This window comes from Stigmatopora nigra, unplaced genomic scaffold (assembly GCF_051989575.1).
Source record: "Stigmatopora nigra isolate UIUO_SnigA unplaced genomic scaffold, RoL_Snig_1.1 HiC_scaffold_25, whole genome shotgun sequence".
In the NCBI taxonomy this organism is placed as follows: domain Eukaryota; kingdom Metazoa; phylum Chordata; class Actinopteri; order Syngnathiformes; family Syngnathidae; genus Stigmatopora; species Stigmatopora nigra.
In genome coordinates, this window is record NW_027551604.1 from 170,045 (window position 1) to 189,711 (window position 19,667).

General features: G+C 52.6%; 3 protein-coding genes across 3 annotated transcripts; 2 read left to right on the forward strand and 1 right to left on the reverse strand.

Moving 5' to 3' along the window:
- The first annotated feature begins 376 nt into the window (after positions 1 to 376).
- Positions 377 to 4,477, forward strand: LOC144192041 (glucose-6-phosphate isomerase-like). The gene is made up of 17 exons (XM_077711055.1): positions 377 to 631; positions 1,052 to 1,142; positions 1,390 to 1,581; positions 1,673 to 1,756; positions 1,870 to 2,016; positions 2,109 to 2,180; positions 2,254 to 2,298; positions 2,369 to 2,422; positions 2,499 to 2,559; positions 2,651 to 2,694; positions 2,766 to 2,918; positions 3,000 to 3,129; positions 3,290 to 3,366; positions 3,706 to 3,834; positions 3,897 to 3,972; positions 4,064 to 4,130; positions 4,192 to 4,477. Exons 1-17 carry the CDS (start codon positions 510 to 512, stop codon positions 4,316 to 4,318), a joined length of 1,671 nt encoding a protein of 556 aa, XP_077567181.1. The 5' UTR covers positions 377 to 509; the 3' UTR covers positions 4,319 to 4,477.
- A 132-nt stretch (positions 4,478 to 4,609) lies between these two features.
- Positions 4,610 to 6,398, reverse strand: mphosph6 (M-phase phosphoprotein 6). Its single transcript, XM_077711056.1, has 5 exons — positions 6,181 to 6,398; positions 5,985 to 6,097; positions 5,493 to 5,583; positions 5,328 to 5,431; positions 4,610 to 5,256 (listed from the first exon to the last, which is right to left on the reverse strand). Exons 1-5 carry the CDS (start codon positions 6,361 to 6,363, stop codon positions 5,142 to 5,144), a joined length of 606 nt encoding a protein of 201 aa, XP_077567182.1. The 5' UTR covers positions 6,364 to 6,398; the 3' UTR covers positions 4,610 to 5,141.
- mrpl23 (mitochondrial ribosomal protein L23) lies at positions 6,043 to 11,789 on the forward strand. The gene is made up of 5 exons (XM_077711057.1): positions 6,043 to 6,722; positions 7,232 to 7,354; positions 9,747 to 9,829; positions 9,919 to 9,992; positions 11,519 to 11,789. Exons 1-5 carry the CDS (start codon positions 6,703 to 6,705, stop codon positions 11,681 to 11,683), a joined length of 465 nt encoding a protein of 154 aa, XP_077567183.1. The 5' UTR covers positions 6,043 to 6,702; the 3' UTR covers positions 11,684 to 11,789.
- The last annotated feature ends 7,878 nt before the right edge of the window (positions 11,790 to 19,667 follow it).

The following is a 19,667-nucleotide window of genomic DNA, read 5'->3' on the forward strand; positions in this document are numbered from 1 at the left end:
TGTCGTGGGCCAAAGAATGGATAGGGTTTCTTCAAGAAAATCATCGTTTACACTGCGAATCTTTAAACGGCTATGGACGTGATTTACTGGGCCTGCGCGATAACTGGTCTACGTTTCGATCCAAATGATTGGCTGGCGCCTGTGCCTATCTTCTATGCCGTTCATTGGCCGAGAGATGAGTGGCGGGTGGCGTTTCCTGCTCTTCCTTGGTTGGGGCGCGGAGGAGAAGGCGGGCCTATACGCCCTCTCTTTCTCCCTCCCTCTCGGTGTAGTAACAAGTAGTCCTCGCCTGTTTCTTGCTGCTCATTGGCCGAGGCATGAGTGGCGGGCAGATGTCCCCGCTCAAGATTGGTTGGGACCGGAGTAGGCGAGTTTGCACGCACTTTGAGCCCTCCTTCTGGAGTGAGATAGTAACGAGTCGTTCTCAGCCGTCTTGTTAAGTCGCTCCAGTCGAGCACCTGATAGGAGAACTTGGCCTCTTCGTCTTCGTCCTCGTCTTGTCGTCCAACATGTCTCTCTTGAGCGGCGACCCCAACTTCCAGCGACTCGAGCAGTGGTACCGGGCAAACAGCGGAAGTCTCAAGATGCGAGACATGTTCGCCTCCGAACCGGACCGCTTCCGTCAGTTCAGGTGGGCGACGCGACCAGCTCGAGCGTTTCGATGGCGGCGGCAGGCAAACGCAAACACGGACGGGGACGGGCGAGGCCTCTCTTGCTCGTTCATCACAAGGTCACGGCCGCTTGCACTCAGCATTTATGGCCCATTTCTAGCCCCCTTTTTTTGAAGCTAATGTTAGCTGCGAGATGGTTCGGACGCACCTGCGCCGTAATTGGCCAGTAAATGGGTGTGACGTCACGACCCCCTGGCCGTTCTTGCCTAATCTCCTCGTTTCGTGACGTCATGTTCGAGCGTTCCGCGTTGTTACGTAATGGTTTCAGCTCATCCCATCGTGACGACAAAAAAATCTGTGTGTGTGAATGTGTATGTGTGTGTATGTTTGTGTATGATTGTGTATGATTGTGTATGATTGTGTATGTTTGTCTGAGACAGCGTGACGGTGGAGACGGACGATGGCGAGCTTCTGCTGGACTACTCCAAGAACCTCATCACCCAGGAAGTCATGTCCATGCTCATCGCCATGGTAACTCACCATTGTACGAAGTAGCAAAGGGAAGTTGGCAACATTTATTGTGAAAGGGGCCCCGCCGAGGCTGCGCCACAATGTGGCAATTGTGTCGCCGAAGGTGTCGACACCGGTGCTCCTTCACCCTTTTACGGAGCTCTCTCATTGGCCGCCATTAACGTCGATTCGGACGGCGACGGGCCAATGAGAAAGGAGGAGGGAGCTGGCCGCCAGTAACCGCCTGCCATGTGACCCGGGTTTAAAGGCGGAGTCCAGGGGCGTGAAGGAAGCCCGGGAGAAGATGTTCAAAGGGGACAAGATCAACTTCACGGAGGATCGCGCCGTGCTGCACGTGGCCTTGCGCAACCGCTCCGGCGTCTTCGACGCCCGCGTGGACGGCCAAGACGTCATGCCCGAAGTCAACCGCGTGCTGGACAAGATGAAAGTCTTCACGGAGGTGGCTCATTTTCACACGTTTACAATGACTTTTGGATTTGATCTTCAGCGGAAGGCGGTAAAAACACCGTCTCTCTTTGAATTTCTGTCAGAAAATCCGCAGCGGGGAGTGGCAAGGTTTCACGGGCAAGAGCATCAAGCACGTGGTCAACATCGGCATCGGGGGCTCCGACCTGGTGAGGCACGCCGGGGAGCCGAATGGACGCCGCCCGTCGGATGGAGAAATGGAGAAGCGGGGGAGAAAGGGACTTGCGGCCGGCGGCCAGACTTGCACCTTTTTGGTCCTCAGGGTCCGCTGATGGTGACGGAGGCCCTGAAGGCTTACGGGCGGGACGGCCCCGAGGTCAGCTTCGTCTCCAACATCGACGGGACGCACCTGGCCGAGACGCTGGCGCGACTGGACCCCCAGACCACGCTGTTTGTCATCGCCTCCAAGGTCAGCCCAAGGCCAGCCCGAGGCCCCAATTCCCGGGCTTTGTTCCGTTTTACGGTGGCCGTCTGACGGCGGCGTTATTTTCCGGCACGCAGACGTTCACCACTCAGGAGACCATCACCAACGCCGAGTCGGCCCGCGACTGGTTCCTGCGTGCCGCCAAGGACGTGAGTGCTCTTCTCCCGAGACCCACGTCATCCGGAAGACATTTTTATTTGTATTATTGTCATTTTTTTTTAGAAAAGCACCGTGGCCAAACACTTTGTGGCGCTCTCCACCAACGCGGTAAGACGACGACGACGACGGAGAAGGAGCGACACGCCGTCTCACCTGGTCTTTTCTCCCTGGCCCTCAGGTCAAAGTGCAAGAATTCGGAATCGACACGGCCAACATGTTCGAGTTCTGGGACGTGCGTGCCGTCGTGGGCGAGGCCGGGGGCCCTCTCTCCCCGCGGCCCCGCTCACGCCGCCTGCTCTCGTCCGCAGTGGGTCGGAGGCCGTTACTCGCTGTGGTCCGCCATCGGCCTCTCCATCGCGCTACGCGTCGGTAAGGCCGGGGATGTGGTGTCGTCGCCGCCCTCTAGTGGCCGTTCGACTACTGGCCGATGGTGACTCGCCACATTTGGCGCTCTTTTCAGGCTTCGACAACTTTGAGCAACTTCTGAGCGGCGCCCACTGGATGGTAAAGGCGGGACGGCGTCGACGCCGGGCCCGGCCGGGCGAGCGTCGCTGAGCGTAGCCCGTTTGTTCCAGGACAAGCACTTTGCCAGCGCCCCTCTGGATGGGAACCTCCCGGTGCTGCTGGCTCTGCTGGGCGTGTGGTACGGCAACTTCTTTGGGTCGGAGACGCACGCCATGCTGCCCTACGACCAGTACATGCACCGCTTCGCCGCCTACTTCCAGCAGGTGCGGCCGGCCGGTGGGAGCGTCTGGCGTCGGGCTCCTCTCTCAATGTCGTCTCTCTGTCTCTCTCCCCGGGCTTCAAAGGGAGACATGGAGTCCAACGGCAAGTACGTGACCAAGGACGGGAGTCGCGTGGACTACCAAACGGGCCCCATCGTGTGGGGGGAGCCCGGGACCAACGGACAGCACGCCTTCTACCAGCTCATACATCAAGGTGGCTTACTGCTGTTTTGGGGGGCCTTTTTTTTGGTGGCTCTTTCTTATTTCTGGGTCAATTCCTGTTGTCTTGGGGGCATTTGGAGGTCACCCTTATTGTCTTACTTTATTTCCTCGTCGCCCCAGCCAACCTTAAGCAATGGTTTTGTCGTTGGCAGGCACCCGCATGATTCCGGCCGATTTCCTCATTCCGGCGCAGTCTCAAAATCCAATCAGGAACAACCTGCACCACAAGGTCAAGCGCCGTCGCCAACGCCGCTGCAGCGTCGTTCGGCACGCAAAACAAGCCAACGCTATCGGTGGCTTTTGTCGTTTTTTTTTTCTTCGTTTGGCCGGGCAAATAATTGAGAAAGAAAAGGAACCCCCCCCCCGGCGGCTTCGATCACGTGTGCCGGGAAAAGGTCGCGACCTTTTCAGAGGCAGCGTTTGCTTGTGCAATCCGACCTGTTTTAGAAAGAAAAAAAGAAGTTGCTCTTCCAGTCCTTGAATGGGACTTGTTGCAATTTCTCCACTTTGCGCCAGCCATTGAATTTTGAAGGAAATGACAATGTATTTTTGAACGGTTGGTTTCCAGATTTTGTGCGCCAACTTCCTGGCTCAAACGGAAGCTCTCATGAAAGGCAAAACGTCGGAGGAGGCTCGCCAGGAGCTGCGGGCCGCCGGTATGTCGGGGGAGCCGCTGGAAAAACTCCTTCCTCACAAGGTAAGTAAGGCAAGCAAACACACATTTGCACGTATTCAATCTTTGCTACTTTTATTTTGAAGGTGTTTGAGGGGAACAAGCCCAGCAACTCCATCATCTTCAAGAAGCTGACACCCTTCACGCTGGGAGCGCTCATCGGTGAGCGGTCACGTCGCACTCGTCTCAAGTGGGGGAGGGGGGGCTTGGCCAATGCTACTTCCTTATCTTTTGTCCCCCACGCCGTCTCCAGCCATGTACGAGCACAAGATCTTTGTGCAGGGCGTCATCTGGGGGGTCAACAGCTACGACCAGTGGGGGTGAGTCGACTTTTTTTTTGTCCACTAGGGGCATCTTTGTGACCCTCTTTTGCATGTCCAGGGTGGAGCTGGGCAAACAGCTGGCCAAGAAAATCGAGCCGGAGCTGCGAGACGACGTGACCGAGGTTTCGTCCCACGACGCGTCCACCAACGGCCTCATCAACTTCCTCAAGCAAAACTTTGCCTGATGGCCGCCGGCTGAAAGCCAAAGATGGCAACGTGGCTCGCTTTAAAGTGGTCGCTCACCTGCTACGTCCCACACTTCCGATATGTCCTACCTTGGTGTCCAATTCATGCTATTCGCACATTAAAAAAGTCCCAAAATCAATCTTTGGGAAAATGTCCAATTCTAGCACATATTTGACTAAAAATGGTTAGCATTCCTTTTAGATTTAGTGCAAGAAAAACATTTCCATTCCTGGATTTTGGGTTCAAAAATGAACATGTACAATTGACCAATGAACAATATCAACAATATCTTCATTAACACAAAAAAACACTTTAATTAACAAGAAAAATATACTCCATCACTGTTAACATGAAAAAGTAGTCAAAGATGAATTTAGCCCTTGACAACAAATGGACTTGCAAAATATAAAACAGTCAGAAATAAGAATATGAATCGTGTAGCGCACAGCCAAATGTTAGCTGGATGATAAAAAGGTTTTTTTGCCCAAGTACGTATTATACAATGAAATATTGTATTCAGGTACAAATTGGCAGTACTGTAATACTGTACATTGACTTCTGTAGTAGTCAGAATTTAAAATTCCAAGTCGGCAAGGATTTATGCTTTGTTATTTTCCACCTCTTCATTCCTTTCTCTGCCATTGACAGCATCAGGCGTCCAATTCATTTGAAATGGGAGCAAATCCCAGCCCCCCGCATTGAATGGATGGCAAAGGATAATGGCGTTTCAATTGACAGGAGAGTGATGATTGGACGCCGGCAGCCAAAGTGTTCATTTTGGAGGAGGAAAGGCGGCGTCCCTCCACGGAATTTTCCCTCCCGTCAATCCCGAGGCCTGACGAACTTTCTCTGGTCGACGTCGGGCTCGTCGTCCACGGATTCTCGTTGACGCTTGCGGGCAAACTTCTTTTTCATGGTTCCCACTAAACTCTCGTAGCTGCAAAACAAAACTCAACGTTGAGCAATGCCAATGCAATGCAGTGCAGTGCACACGGGTTCGGGACCCACCGTAACGCCATCTCTTCATCCGTCACGTCCGTCTGCATGCGTCCCATGTCCTCGTCCACTTCTTCTCTGGTGTCACGGCGAGGATTTATGGACGCCATGAGCTTCTGTACGGGTGGAAAGAGAGCAATTTAGCCAGCGGGCGTGCCAATGGGCGAGCGGACGCACCTCCACCTCCGGGTTGAAACCCCGGAAAGACATGCGGCCGTACAAAAGTTCCTCCAGTGGGACCACGCTTTTCTCCTCCACGATCAAGTTCCTACGGTTTCAAACAGAAAAAAAAGCAAGACTGGAAAAAAGGTCTCCTCCAGTGAAAGTACTTTTACTTTGATGAAATATTTCAATGTCATTATCCAAGTACTGTTGTGTTGTACAGGGTCAGAATAGCTCGTTTTGTGTTATTACTTTTTAATCATTACTCGAGTTTTTTGTTGTTGCCTGAAATCGTCCTAAAAGTGACCCGGAATGGCCAACTTGAATTTGGCCCAAATCAAATCAAATTTCCCAATTTGAATAAAGTTGAGCTGTAATCACTCAATTTGAACAGGAAGGAAGCTAAAGTGAGAGAGTGTTGCCCAATTTAAAGAGGAAGGTGTCCAAAAAAATGACCATAGATGTGAAGTCGATGGATGGACGAATGTAGGCGTTTGTTTTTCTTACTCTGTGACGGCTTGCTGGGGAAGGTCCAGGTACCAGTGCTGCTCGCTGATGATCCTTTTGCCGTCCTCTCGCAGTTGTTCTTTGGTCTCCGCGTCCAATCCCCTCTGCATGAACTGCATGAAAGCGACGCGGGCGTCAAAGGACGTCGAGCAACGTCGACCACGGTGCCTTCCGATCGCTCGCTGACTAAACTCACCTTCATGCGGAGGACATTTTTCGACAGTTTGACCGTGTCGGACGACATGGTCGTGGAGAAGACGAGAAGGGAAAGCACGCCGGCGGAAAAGCACCACTGACTAGGGCGCATGCGCCTACACTCGCAGGAGAGTCGGTTGCCTTCGTACCCGGAAGCCATCTTAAAGCAGTTACGCGAGCGCATGTTTTTCAACTCCTGCCTCGATATATTTGTCAGTCACGAATAAATCTGTGAAGAATTCAGCAGGTTCAGAGTAGTTAAATGGAGAAAATTGGTCGCCACGCCTCACCTCACATCCGCTGGCTGAACTATTGACTGACGCAAAATGGCCGTCATTCAGTTACGGTTCTGCCTCAGGCTTTCCTTCATCTAGTTTGTAGCTTGGGCTAAACGTAAGCCTGTCTGTGGCGCACGCGCGGATAGTTTGTTCCCGGAAGAAGGCGCATTGCACATGTCCCGTTACAGCAACCTTGAAAAGCCGTCACAACAATTCACCCCTCGCCCCAATATTTCCCCAAGAAAATGCCAATAACGAGATTGTGGTAAGTACGAGTACATGACTATTTTATGCTGTAATCTAGCTTGCTCAAGCGCAAAATTGACCAGCAACAACAATGAACGTCAACCACAGTAACGCTAGCCTGTATTCATGTGCTAAAAGCAAGCTCTGTCTCGTCGTATTCGTGAACTGTTTTTTTGTTGTTTGTTATTTCAATCAATTACAGTCATGTCTTTTTTCGGTAGTGTTTCCGAATTTGGGAGGGAAAAGCGAAATTGAACAGCAGTAATCATTCATGTCACCTGGTTTAATGTTAGCTTGGTGTGCTAAGAATAAGATTTGCTAGTTGTAGCCGCCTAGGTTTTTTTTTGTTTTGTTTTTAAAGCGTATTGAATAGTACGACAATTTGTGTGTGTGAACATTTTATTTTTAGAAGTAGCCACTAGTAGTACTATTTTTGTCAGGTAACAGTATTTATTTACGTGACACTATTACCAGACATTTATTGTGGTGCAAAGTATGTACACTTCTTCTACTTTTTTTTCGTTGCAGTTATCCCTTTTACCAGTTGGGTAATCCACAGCTGAGATTCTTCAGACCCAACTGGTTCCTGACGCTGGTGAGACCCGGAAAAGAGCAACCGTCCGACACCGTCCAGTTCCGCGTTCCCATGGTGTAAGTACCACTAATGTGTGTTGACTTGGCAAAGAACACATTGCACTTTTCATTTAGTAATTGGCCGACGTTGACAAAACGAGTCCCGTCAATCTGTCACAAGCGGCAGGGCTACAACTCCTACTACTCCAGTTAAGAGTACTGTAGCGTATGTGATGTTTTTGTTGTTTTTATGGCACATAAAAACAACAAAAACATCACATACGCTACAGTACTCTTAACTGCTTTTGTCGAAAATGTCACTATTTTTAACTGCTTAAAACACAGGTGCCGCAAAAATTCGACCGATATTTCGGTAGATTGACTTTTTTTGCCCCCCTGCTTTGCCAATACCAGCTAATATGAACTAGGATGTTAACTGTTGCGTTCGCAGTTTCTGTGCTCTTTGTTCATTGCGATTTTGCACCACCTGGTGGCAAGTCTAAAGAAAAGAAAAAGCGTTTCCTGATTGGTGATGAATCGACAATGGAAAATAATTGGAAGAATGCTCTCCTAGTAGGCGAACCTTATGAATGGAACCGGGTCGATACAACAACTGCACTTCTCTTGTTGTCCACAAGGTGTTGCGAGAACCTTACTAACCTTTCGGTCTCTTTGTTCGATCAAATCTACCATGGCGAATGAACGGCTGACACGGACCACTAAAGAGGAAAATGAAAGCTTTATTCATTGGAATACTACGAAACTACTACTTCGCAATCCCTGAAATTGAGCATAAAAGCGCGCTCGATTGGGCGTCAATCATTTTCGATGGCGTTGAGAGAGAGAGCTTGCTATTTTGTCATGTATTTTATGTGACAAACATGTAGTGTGTGGCTGATTTTTCTTGCTCAACACAAATGTACAAACAAACCAGGACCACCTTTGACCCGACGACCCTTAAACACAGTCACCCTGTCATCCTATTTCTTTTTCCCATTGCAAACATCATGGCTGGTCCTCTTTTTTTTCCCTTTTTAGTTCCACGGAATGCAAACACGCCCCTGTGACCTTTGACCCCCTGACCCCAAAATGAAATCGCTTCATCCGTTTCATATGGCAAAAATCCTGCTCACTTTTTTTTTTTAATAATCCCCGCATTTGCGCTCGAGTTATGCGGGAGGCAAACGCACCTCTGTGACCTTTGACCCCACCGCCCCCAAATGAAATCGCTTCATCCATTTCATATGACAAAAATCCTAGTTTTCTTTTTCTCTTTTTTTTTTTGTTGAAATAATCCCCGTATTTGCGGCAGAGTTATGCAGAATGCAAACAACCCGGTGACCCTTGAGCCCAAACAGAGTCACCATGTCCATCCAGCTCGGTTGGGCTTACGTAGTAGATCTCCCGCGAGAGGAACGGTCGCGCCTTCCTCGGTTCCGGAGTTATCTAACCGTTGCGAAATGAGCGCGCCGTGGGTGGCGCCACGGGTTACGCATGTTTTTGTCCGGCGGGCCAAACCGGGCCACGGATCGGTCCAACCGAGAGAGCGGGACCGAGCCCGGGGAGAAAAAAAATGAAAAAAAATCAATCCCCGATTGCGTCCTCCCGGGCGGGCGCTCTAATCTCTTCATCCGGGCGCTCGGCCTCCCGCTTGCTAATGGAACTGCGATCTGCCCCATTCCAAGAAGGCTGAGATCATTTTCTCGTCCGCCCGCGTGTGGGGTTGCGAGTGTGTGAGCGTGCGTGAGCGTGCGCTTGTTTCATTGGAATTCGAGGGGGGGTCCACATGCCTCTGTGGAGAAAAACAATATTTATCTTTCAAATGAGGACCCAAGCAAAAAGGCAGAAAGAGTAATATCGCTACAAGTGGTGCAGGGGTGCTTGCTCTTTGGCTAAGGTCACTTGCCGTTGCTTTTCAGGCATTTCAGGGTGGCTTCCTGTTCATTTTGGGGGGCCAAAGCACATTGTCTCTTGTTGCTTTTGGCAAATTCCTAGCCCCCGTGAATTGGCCCCCTCCTCCAACGTCGTCAATGGAAAGCGTTAAACTCTCTGATTTTTGTCGTGCGCCCCGCTGTCGGCGCTTTGGCCCGCCCGGTGTCGCCAAAAGACGACCGGAGAAGATAGTGTGGTCCACCTACGAGAAGTGAATTTCCAAAGCGGCGGATGAAAAAAAAAAGGGCAAACAATGTTAAATGTTTCCCCACCATTCAACAAATCCCTTTGCGACATAAAAAGTGGGAAGAACGGAAACAATTAGCGTCCATGGACGGATCGATGGAGCGTTGAAACCCGACACGGGAAGCGGGCCCCGGCCGTGGATCCCACCGACCGGCGGAAGAGAGGCTTTTAAGCAACCGGCCACTCAAAGTGCAACGTACATAACTGGCACCTTTGAAAAGTGACGGAAACCAGAAAAGAGTCCACGCGTGAGCCAAGCAAATTGAAGCGTTTTGATGTGTTGTGACGGCAGGATGACCAAGTACGACATCAAGAACTACCTGGAGAGGATCTACAACATTCCCGTGGCAGAAGTGCGCACCAGGATCCAGTTTGGTCAGTCCAAATTCTAGCCACGGGGGGGGGGCTCGTACCTTTTGTCCGCTGATGTCATCAAAGCAATTTTTATGATCTTTCTGGCTCAGGTTCCAACAAGAAGAGGAATCACCTGAACCAGAGAGTCAAGCAGCCCGACTACAAAGTGGCCTACGTTCAGATGGTAAGCCTCTCTTCCCTCTATTTTGGGGGAGCCGGGAACGGGAAACGGGGGCATTTTTGTAGCGGGGGTGACATTTTCAAAAGGGAAGGAAAGATTGGAAGGCGCTGGAAATGCTTTGAAGAAAATGCCGGCCCGTCGGATTTTGGGATTGGCACCAAATGAACCTTTTCAAGCGCCAAAGTCAATGTTATTGCCAGCGTGAACTCTCTTTCCTTCCTTCCTTTCTTTCACATTTCCTAAAATCCTACTTGTTATCGGACGGATTCCTCCGGGACTTCAATCATCGATTTGTGAGCCGCTCGCGGGCTTTGCATCGTACACGTGGGGTGACGGCCCTACGTTTGGCCCGCTCTGTGTCCGTCCGTAGACGCGACGCTCGGCGGGTCTTTCTCTCGCAGCAAAACAAGATTGTTGCTAATGAAGTCCACATGTGGGAGAGCGTTGCGTTGTGTCAAAGCCAATAACCCAGTAACCCCCCGCCTCCCCCCCCCCCCCCCGCCCCTCTCTCCGGCAGCCCCCGATTGGCCCCTCCGTCAGCTAATATTGCAGCTGTAAGGCATTAACTCTCTGCTCCGGCCGTCCGACGACGACGGAGCTCTTCCTGGCGACGGCGTCCTTCGGGAAGCGCTCGCCGGCGTCCCATCCGTTTCCAAACGACGTCCATTGCCCTAAAAATTAAGCCACGGTGGCCTAAAACAGAGCTGGAATTGCCCGACCCCAAGTGACCCGGAAAGGTTGCCCGTCCCCGGATCAGAAAGCCACGGCAAGTGAACTCTACTTGGCCCAAAATCTCTAGAAAGATGGTAGGGAGCCCCCGTGAGTTGGGTGGGCGTTTGAAACGGAGCTGTTGTTTACCAGGAGAGGTGGGGGGTTGACTGGGACAGGCTGAGCCAAGCTGGGACAAACTGGGGAGGGGTGACATAGATAATGGATGGCCAGTCAACAGCTGTTAATGTGTAAACAAACAAGCTTTAGGTGCCAGACAACTTGCCGCAAATCGAGTCGCCGGCAAAAGGCCGCGGGATCCAAACCGGAAATATGGGGGGGGGGGGGGTCGTTCCTCAAAAGCGGGAAACGTTAAGCGTGGACGGAAGGAAGGAAGCGATGAAGGAGAGTTTCCGCTTTGTTTTTAGTTTGTTCCACAATTAAAGAGCCAAAGGAATATTGCGTCCAAGTTTCCTCCTCCCATTGATTTGGCGCCTCGTTTTCTCCGAGGAAAAATGATTTGCCTATTTCGGGAATGGCTGCGGGGAAATTGGAAGGAAAGGTCAAGTCGGCCGAACAAAGCCCTCCTCTGTCTGTCCTTTCGTCAAGGCCGGGGAAAGAAAAAGGGGGGAGAAAAAAAAACCTTTGTATTTAGTATATATATATGTATTTTTTTCCCCCCTGGAAAATAGCCTTTCTGTGGGCTGGAAGCCTATTGGCTTCCGGGCTCCAAATGTATGCCCGTCCAGCGCTCGCTAGTTAACTGGCCGGCTAGCCCCGCCTCCCAAGCCATATTTTGACTTTGCTCACCCGGCTTTCAGGCGGGAGGACACACCTTCTCCTTCCCCGACCTCTTCCCGGCCAAGAGCGGGGCGCCGGAGCCGGGTTCGGCCGAGGAGATGCAGGAGAAGTTCATGGAGGACGAGAAGCAGAGGCAGAAAGGCGACCCTCGCCGGGGAGGCCTCACCGACTGGTTTGGACTCTGACTTACCTGTCTCCTTTTAACTCTATGTCCTTTTTTTTCAATGGAATGACAAGCAGCGTGTGTATATATTTGTGAATATGGAGAGATTAAATGGGGAGAAAAAAGTTTGGTATTGTTTGCCATGTTTTTGGATTGATTGATGGAGAAAGCGCTTGCTTTGATTTACTTGGCGACCAAGCTTCTTCATTTCTGGTGTATACGTGGTCCCGATGCTTGGCCCCCACGCCCACATCCTATGCTTTTTACGACTTGGCTTTGGATTCATTCCACAATTGAGGTAAACAACATTTAGCAGGCGGTTCTCTTCCCCAAATCCAGGAGAAAAAAAGCCTCCCTCCCAAGTCAACCCGTGACCCGGCGGCCGGCTACCATCGGACGGCGCCAGGCGTGCTGTCCGTCGAGTCAGATGACCAAGTCATCCTTCCCCTCTATTGATGTTTTGGTGCAGCCCGGGACAAAGTTTTCATAAGAGAAATACGGAGAAGACGGCCAAGTCAATAACGCGCCGTGATCCCCGACGCCGCGCTTCCTGGAAGCGCCGTCTGCTCTCAGGCCCGGGATTGGCCGAGGGCGACGCGGCCCCCCGCCGACCGACCCAAAATGAACGTTGATCCCGGCCGCCAGCGTGCGCGCTACGGTATCTGCGCACGGCGCCTTTCCCCTGACGCAAGATGGCGGCAACTGGTTGGCACGCTGCCTCGGCGAGGGCGGGCGGGCGGGCGAGCCAGCGAGAGAGAGCGAGAGAGGCGTATCCGTCCAATTGAAGCGCCTCTCCCGTGGGGAGCGTGGATGGCGGAAAATGGTTTCCTGTGACGTGAATGGCGCGTTTGATTTGAGCTTTTGAAGGCTCGGCGCTCTTCTCCCGGGCACGCCATCATTTCCGTCCCGGGCCCACTTTCCCTCTGGGGTGGGGGCGTGTCACCCGGGGGCAAAAGGCAAAGGCCGGGCCAAATCCAAAGTTCCCAAAAATCCGAAAAACCACCGGACGAGCCCACATGGCGGCCACGTGGCTGCGGGGTCACCACCGTGGCTCCTCCGGCGGCCCACGCCACGGACATTGTCCAATCCAATGACCCCCAACTGGAAAGCGAGTGGGCGTTCCGCCGGCGTCGACGGCCCTTGAGGAAAAATGGCGGCGGAGCCGGCTCAGCACTTTTCCCCTCGAAACACGACGCCCCCGCAAATCTTTTATTTTCTTACTGTACGCTGGCGTAAGAGGACAATTATGCTAGCGTGCATGGAAAACTCCTCCTATAGTCGTCCAATTTTCTCCAAAGACTACGTCAATAGAATTTGGGAGGAATGGGGGGTCGGGGGGGGGGGGGGGGTATCAGAGAGAGAGCCCGGGTGTGAAAGACACGGCCTCGCGAGGTCAACCAAAAAAAAATCTTCTAGATGCAAGACATAACAATTTGATTGATTTGGAGCAGAAAAAGGGAGCGGACGTCCGGTGCCCTCGGTGAGGGACACTGACTCCAAAATAAAAAGTCAAAGGAAGCAAAAGACAGTACGTCCAGTGCCCCCCTAAAGATGGGCAGAACGTGCCTTTAAATGAAGCAAAAACAAAGTGGCTCCGAGCAAGATATGGAGGCACAGAGGCCTTGGAATCCAGAGAAAGACACCTGAAAATGAACAAAATGGCAAAAAGGCAGTCACTCCTCAGCCAAAATCAACAGAAAGTGGCAAAAAAAAAAGAAGAAGAAGAAGAAGGCGGCAAAAAGAGTCCATTTGTTTGAGGCCCCGGACGGGATGATTTTCATCCTTTCCTTGCGACTCACACCATTTCTTGTAAACGGGAGGCCCCAATGAGACACTTTTCCCCGCCAAACTGTGAGCAGCGTCTCCGCCAGGTGACTCAGCTTTGCCGGGGGAGCGACCATTCGTCGCGCCACGTTGTCCCACGTCGCTAGACGCCGTATTATATGGCGGCGCTTTTCTCTCGGCCAAAACACCCCCCCCTCTCTGTTTGGCGGCCATCTTGGTAGGGGCGAGTTTCCCGCCGCATTCCCGTGGGCCGATGGGAGTCCTTCGTTCAAGTGTCTTCTTTGAAATGGAAGGCTTTGAGCGTCTTGTGGGAAAAGGCGGCCGCGCGCGTGCACGTCCTGTCGGAAATTCTAACAAGAGGAACGCTGTCCGTTTGTTGGAGTTTCCAAGAAATTCCCTGTCTTGGTTGGAAAAGCCGTGTAGGAAATTCCGACAACATCGACACTGTCCATTTTCTTGGATGCGTTTGTTTTTCCCCCGTCCGACCCGCCGCTGAACTTGCTAATTGAACCCACACGCACGCAACGCAATGCAGGCGGAGCAGCCAACCAACGACAAGTCCCTTCCCAAGCCCAATGTTTTCCCGCAGACGGACACAAATGGCGTGAGGTCAATGAGCGGACGCGCTTTTTCACGTAAAAGCGCGTATACGTCACAAGGTGTGCCATGGCACCCTGTCAAAAAGCCTCGCGTTTTGTTCTCGTTCGCCGTACTATCGGGATGAAAATTGGAGAAAGCGTGCCAGTTTTTGGAATCCTCCGCGACAAGATCGTATCTTGCAACGAGGCAGACTTGAAAGGCGGCAAAAGTCTGGGCCAACACAACAAATTGCGCGCCGGCGATAAGGACCGCCGCCGCGCTTTTCAAGGATTTGTCAAAAGTTCATTGTCGGGGAGGTCCAGCTGCGAGCCATCACCCGACGCGCGGCGCCGCGGCCTGGTGCGAAACGGCGCGCAGCGGCGCCCTTCTCCCGCTTTGCCGTGCGTCACTGGCTCTTTCCGCTTGGCAGCCGGCCCCCCGTCCGCTCGCTTACGCTTCGGAATCGCGAGGTCGACGGGAGCGGGGAGGGGACGGCGATCGGATCGCCGATGGGATTGACACCACTCAATGACATTGATTGTGTAAGCCCCCGGCGGCCATCTTGCTTCAGGGGAGTTGAGTGGGGAGTGACTATGTATGTATGCGTGCGAGGAAAATGGAGAGGGACGGCGAGAGCGGCGCACCAGGTGCTTTCGCTCGCCTTCACTCCCGGCCAAGGAGGGAGGGAGGGGGCGTCCAAAAGCCGGGCAAAACAGCAGTAGTACGTCCAATCTCCCCTCCAACGAGCCTCTTTCCTTCCCTCCCTCCCGTGCCTCTCTTCTTTTTTTCCTACTATTATTCCTACTAATAGTAGGAATCCACTTTCTGTTGGCGACGCAAAGAAAAGGCAAAAGGCAAAATGGGGAAAGGAAAGCTCCCCACATGGCACCGTACATACATTTCTAGTTATCCTTGCTCGCTAGCGCCGTGGTCCGGAGGTCGGAGAGTGCGTACGGTCGCCCGGGGCGGCCAATAAGTTCATTTTACATGTGCTTAACGAAGTGGGGGCTACTTCCGGGTCGCTTTCCACGGTTGGCAGCCGGCCAATTCGCCGGCTCCGCCACAGAATGCCAGCAAGTCAATGGAATCCCCGGGCCATTTCTTAAGGAGGGGGCTGGCGGGCGGTTCGGCCCGTGCCAAACTGTCTAGGCTTTGCCCGCTCTGCGTGGTCGCGGGGCAACCGTCCACGTGCCGGGCCCCTTACGTAAGCGACCGTCGGCGGGGGCCCGGCACGTGGGACGCCTCGCAAACGGGGGAAACCGGCGTCCCATCCACCTGCCGCTTCTGATTCTCCTGGGACGCAACGTCCCGACGGAGCCCCCCGAATCTGTCTCCTCCGTGACTTTTAATGGTGAAGAAGTGGACGGATGCGATTCACCCTTGACTCCAACGCCCCTGGCGGGCCTTTTCTTTGTCGCCGTGGCCCGCCAAGGAAAGAAAAGGTCGGCGTTTCCTCTTCTCGGACCGGCCCGACTCCGCTCGGCCTGGTTTGGCCCGGGATGAGAGTCCCCGTACGGCTATTATTCTTTGCGAAAGAGTTTTTAGCGTGGCGGCGGCGGCGGCGGCGGCGGCGGCCGGCGCTCGGCTCTCTCGGCCTCCGCGGCGGTTTTCATTACCCGAGGAATGGACTGGCTGAGGCTAGGACGGCTAATCAAAACCAGACGCCTCCCAGCTTTTTAATTGAGGCAAGATGGACCTCCGCGTTGCCTGCCAGTGAGACAGCCAGCCAGCCAAGGAGGGAGAGAAGGAAGGAGGGAGAGAAGGAGGGAGGGAGGGAGGGAGGGAACAGCTTAACCTCAGCGACAAGCAACGTAACCCCCCCCCCCATCCACCTCCCCCCATCCTGACCGCGATAGCGTTCCCCCCGACAGGCCCGCCAGAAAAACATCTCCTCCGCGGGGGAAGTCGGGATTTCCGTCAGACATGTTTCGGGGGTGCCGTCGTCAACGTGGACTTTTGCTTGAGCTTTTAGCGCCGGCCTCTTGGCGCTTTCGCTGTCCGCGACCGCCGCAAATGTCCAATCGTCCGTGCCCGTCCAAGTATGACCATATGATTATTGACCTCAAACTTCACACCAAAAAATCATTGTTACTGACATTTTCGAAGTCCTCTGACGCAAGATGGCCGCCATTCCCTTGCACCACCGTCAGACGGTTAAAACCGTTAAAACGTCATGACGTCGATACATTCCAACAGAATGTCCTCAAGTAAAAATCCACCTGAAATGTCGGCGTAGCATTAGCCCCGATGTGCATTTTTTTCCAAGAAACGACGCTGACTCGGCACTTTTAGTTGGACTTCTTTGAACGCGGCGAGGATTGCCTTTCTGGAACGGAGACATATTTTAGCGAGTACTTTTCTTTTTTTTCTTCTTTTTGGTCGGGTGGAGGGCTTTCACGAGGAGGGATTTTTTTTTATGACAACTATCCATCAGAGTGGAATTTGACAAGCCGCCAGCCCGCTTTATGACGCCTCGCCGTACGGCGGGCGCTGGAGCCAGTCGGGACTCAATGTACACTTTTGCTCCTTTTCTGACAGCCAGAACACGGGATTTACGGCACGTGCGTGCGGGCGGGCCGGCGGGCGGGCGGTATGGCGGGCGGGCGGGCGGATAGCTCACGCGACTCTTTGTCTGCCTTTGACCAAGCCTTTGGTCACCATGACCAGGATCTGTCCACCACTTATCCCAATGTGGATGTCCGTCGTTGGCCAGGGCGACCATTCACTTGATTTTTAGTCACTTGCTGGGGAATGGACTTTTATCAAGGCAGCTAGCTCGCGCACGTGCGCTCGCAGCCAGCAGGGCGGGAAGCGGCTCACCTCGGCCGCCCGCCCGCCCGCCCGCCCGCTGGCACGTGGTTGGCAGGACACGTTGACGTTCTCTTCTTCAATATTTCATCAGGAAGCTCTCTCTCCGCTGGATCAATTCTTACCTCTTCCCGTGTCCGTCGTCTGCAAAAAAAGAAAGAAGAAAGAAGAAGGGAGAGCCAAAAGATGCTCAATACTACCGCAAGAGTGGATTGGAGTGGCGAGGGCGGGCTGGCGTTCTGGCGCTCTGGCGCTGTCTTGGGCGTTTGGGGAGACCATTTGCCCGTGGGTCTCACGCCGACCCAATTAAAAGTCATTGGCATGCTAACGTGGCGAGCTGGAGCGGAGCGGCGCGGCGCCATTGTCCGTAATTGGCGGCCAAGGTCCCGCTGTCAACATTGGCACCGAGTGGCACGCACGCAGGCTCTGTTTGGCGGGGTCATTAACAAGTCGTGCTGACCCACTCACTCACTCGCTCGCCGCCGCCACCGCATTAGCCAGCCGGCTAGCCAGCCAGCTAGCCACCCAGCGAGCCGACGCAGCTGACTTTGAAAGAGCGCCCCCCCCCAATCAAGTTAGCATTTACCATTAGCGACTATTTAAGTCTGGTTTCATCTATCAAACGGAATCTTAATGAATCCGGTAGTGTTCTGCTCACGATAACACAGATAGGGTGGTCTATACAAAGAATAGGAAAAATGTAGCGTGAGCTCAACTAGCACTCGCCATGTCCCTCCAGTACCTGCTAACCTAGCGATGAGGCACCAGTGGTAGCTTTGTGCTAATCGCTAAATAGAATGCTGTTGACACAAGTATACTTAATCATGTTCAACACTTCTAGAAATCGTATTTTTAACGAATTTTTGAACACGATTTAGCTGGGATTAGCTAAATAGCCTCCGTGAAGCCAGTTGGCGCTATAGCGGAGGCAGCCAAGATACCTTTTCGCTTTTTTTGGAGTACGGGACTCATTCGATATTGACAAAAATGACAGGATCGTTGTTTCATATCAATTTTGCGTGAGATTTTCTACGACAAGTTCACCGAAAACGAGCCGTGCCGGACTTGAGCCGTGTCATATGGACTGTTGCCGCTAGAGGGTGGTGTCTCCTCCCAAATCGATTGGACTAAATACTGTACAAAAGAAAGCATTTCCAGGGTACTCATCGAAGCATTCTACAAACGTTTTTTCTGATTGCGTAACTGGATTTGTAATGGTCGTAGCGCCCGCAACATACTCCTCTTCCTTTGCGAAAAAAAATGGGCGTAACATCCATTTTGAGTGGGCGGGGCCATGGAAGACCAATTAGGACGGACTTTTCATTCTTATGTGACTTTTCGACCGGTGGATTTGCGTCCACGCAAGCATTTTTCAAGTCAACTCATTTCAGATCGCTTTCCATTCTTTTATTTTATTTCATTTTTTTGTCTAAAAGCGGCCCCTTGTCAGAATTGTTGACGAGAACAATGTTTTTTTTTGTTTTCCCCCAAATTGACGCTGGCGGCGGCCTTCCGTTTGCCTCCCTTTTAACACACGGCAAAAGTCCATGAGGTCATCTAAGGCGGCCGTTTTATGGTTCCTCTTTCAATGGTGGCTTTTTCACGGGAGGAGGCATTTTTTGGGGGATGCCACGGTGTCGGTCGGTGGGTCGGTCGGTCGGCTTGCCCTTTCCCCGCCACGGAAAAAAAAAGGTACATTTTGGCAGCGCCAGGCCCACACATGGAAGCCATCAGCGAGCGAGCGGGGCTCACGTTAGGGGGAGCCGGAGACCCGGCGCTGCTGAGTGGGGAAAAGAGGGGGGGGGGTACCTTGGAGGGAGGAGTTTTGGTCAGAGAGAAAGCAACAAGGCGATGGAGGGAGGGAGAGAAAAAAAAAAAAGAAAGTGTTTTTTAAATGTTGGATGCGGGCCTGCCTCTTCTCCATGGAGTGAGTTTGCTCTTCTCACTTGAGCTTCCTTTTGAGGCCTTTCCACATGACTTCCTGCTCATTTTGGGACATTTAGTGGATGTTGTCGGGCATTCCCGCGGCGGCTCACGCTTAGGCTTCCGTTTCGGCCTATTTTGGGGTCACCTCGCCACAGTGGGAGGATTTCAAAGTCACTTCCACGGGCTACTTCCCATGTCACTTCCTGTTGACTCGCTGGTATTTTTTGGCCTCACTTCCTGGGTACATTTCCTCCTCGGGCGGCGTCCCCAAGGGGAAATGTCCCCCCTAATGAGCCGGCTGTTTTGAGAGAGGGAAAAGCTCGCAGCCTCTTTTTTCTTTTTCTTTTTTCCAATAAAGCCTCGTTGCATGTCAAAGACAAAAGCTGTTTGTCCATTGCCGCTTCAGAGCAGCGTTGTGTGAGTGCGGTATTCCGTCCGTGTGTGTGTGTGTGTGTGTGGAAAGGGAGAGCGGGCCAGTCCAAAAGCTCGGCCGCTCGTAAATAGCGCATTTACAGTAGGACAATCCGCCGGTTTACGTTGGGGGGGGAGAAATGGCTCACATGTTTTCAGAGACATTCTCATCTGACGGCGTGGTGGTGGTGGTGGTGGTGGTGGTGGTGGTGGTGAAGTGGCTCAATACTTTTGGCCGTGGGTGGGTGGTGTACAAGCCGCAGGCAGAAACAAAAACAAAAACAAAACAAAAAAAGTCCAAAACCAGGGAAAACTAGCACCGCCGCGCCGTTCTTTGAGTTCCCGGTATTGACATTTTTTTGTTGTTTTCTTGTCTGGTTGCGTTATTTGTGCTTTTTTTTCCCGCTAACGTGCTAGCTTGCGCACCCGGAAGGACATTGTGATAGATTGGCTTCCGGGTTGTACGTATTTGGCTAGTGCTAGCCAAACGGCTAACG

What these genes read in the sequence shown, in the direction of transcription:
- LOC144192041 (XM_077711055.1), top strand. Translation starts at nt 510, where the DNA reads ATGTCTCTCTTGAGCGGCGACCCCAACTTCCAGCGACTCGAGCAGTGG. An exon ending in GCATCGGGGGCTCCGACCTG is followed by an intron (nt 1,757 to 1,869) that starts GTGAGGCACGCC and finishes TTTGGTCCTCAG; the next exon opens with GGTCCGCTGATGGTGACGGA. An exon ending in TGTTTGTCATCGCCTCCAAG is followed by an intron (nt 2,017 to 2,108) that starts GTCAGCCCAAGG and finishes TCCGGCACGCAG; the next exon opens with ACGTTCACCACTCAGGAGAC.
- mphosph6 (XM_077711056.1), bottom strand. Translation starts at nt 6,363, where the DNA reads ATGCGCTCGCGTAACTGCTTTAAGATGGCTTCCGGGTACGAAGGCAAC. An exon ending in CCCCAGCAAGCCGTCACAGA is followed by an intron (nt 5,584 to 5,984) that starts GTAAGAAAAACA and finishes TTGAAACCGTAG; the next exon opens with GAACTTGATCGTGGAGGAGA. An exon ending in GTTTCAACCCGGAGGTGGAG is followed by an intron (nt 5,432 to 5,492) that starts GTGCGTCCGCTC and finishes CCACCCGTACAG; the next exon opens with AAGCTCATGGCGTCCATAAA.
- mrpl23 (XM_077711057.1), top strand. Translation starts at nt 6,703, where the DNA reads ATGCCAATAACGAGATTGTG. An exon ending in CAGTTCCGCGTTCCCATGGT is followed by an intron (nt 7,355 to 9,746) that starts GTAAGTACCACT and finishes TTGTGACGGCAG; the next exon opens with GATGACCAAGTACGACATCA. An exon ending in GCGCACCAGGATCCAGTTTG is followed by an intron (nt 9,830 to 9,918) that starts GTCAGTCCAAAT and finishes TTTCTGGCTCAG; the next exon opens with GTTCCAACAAGAAGAGGAAT.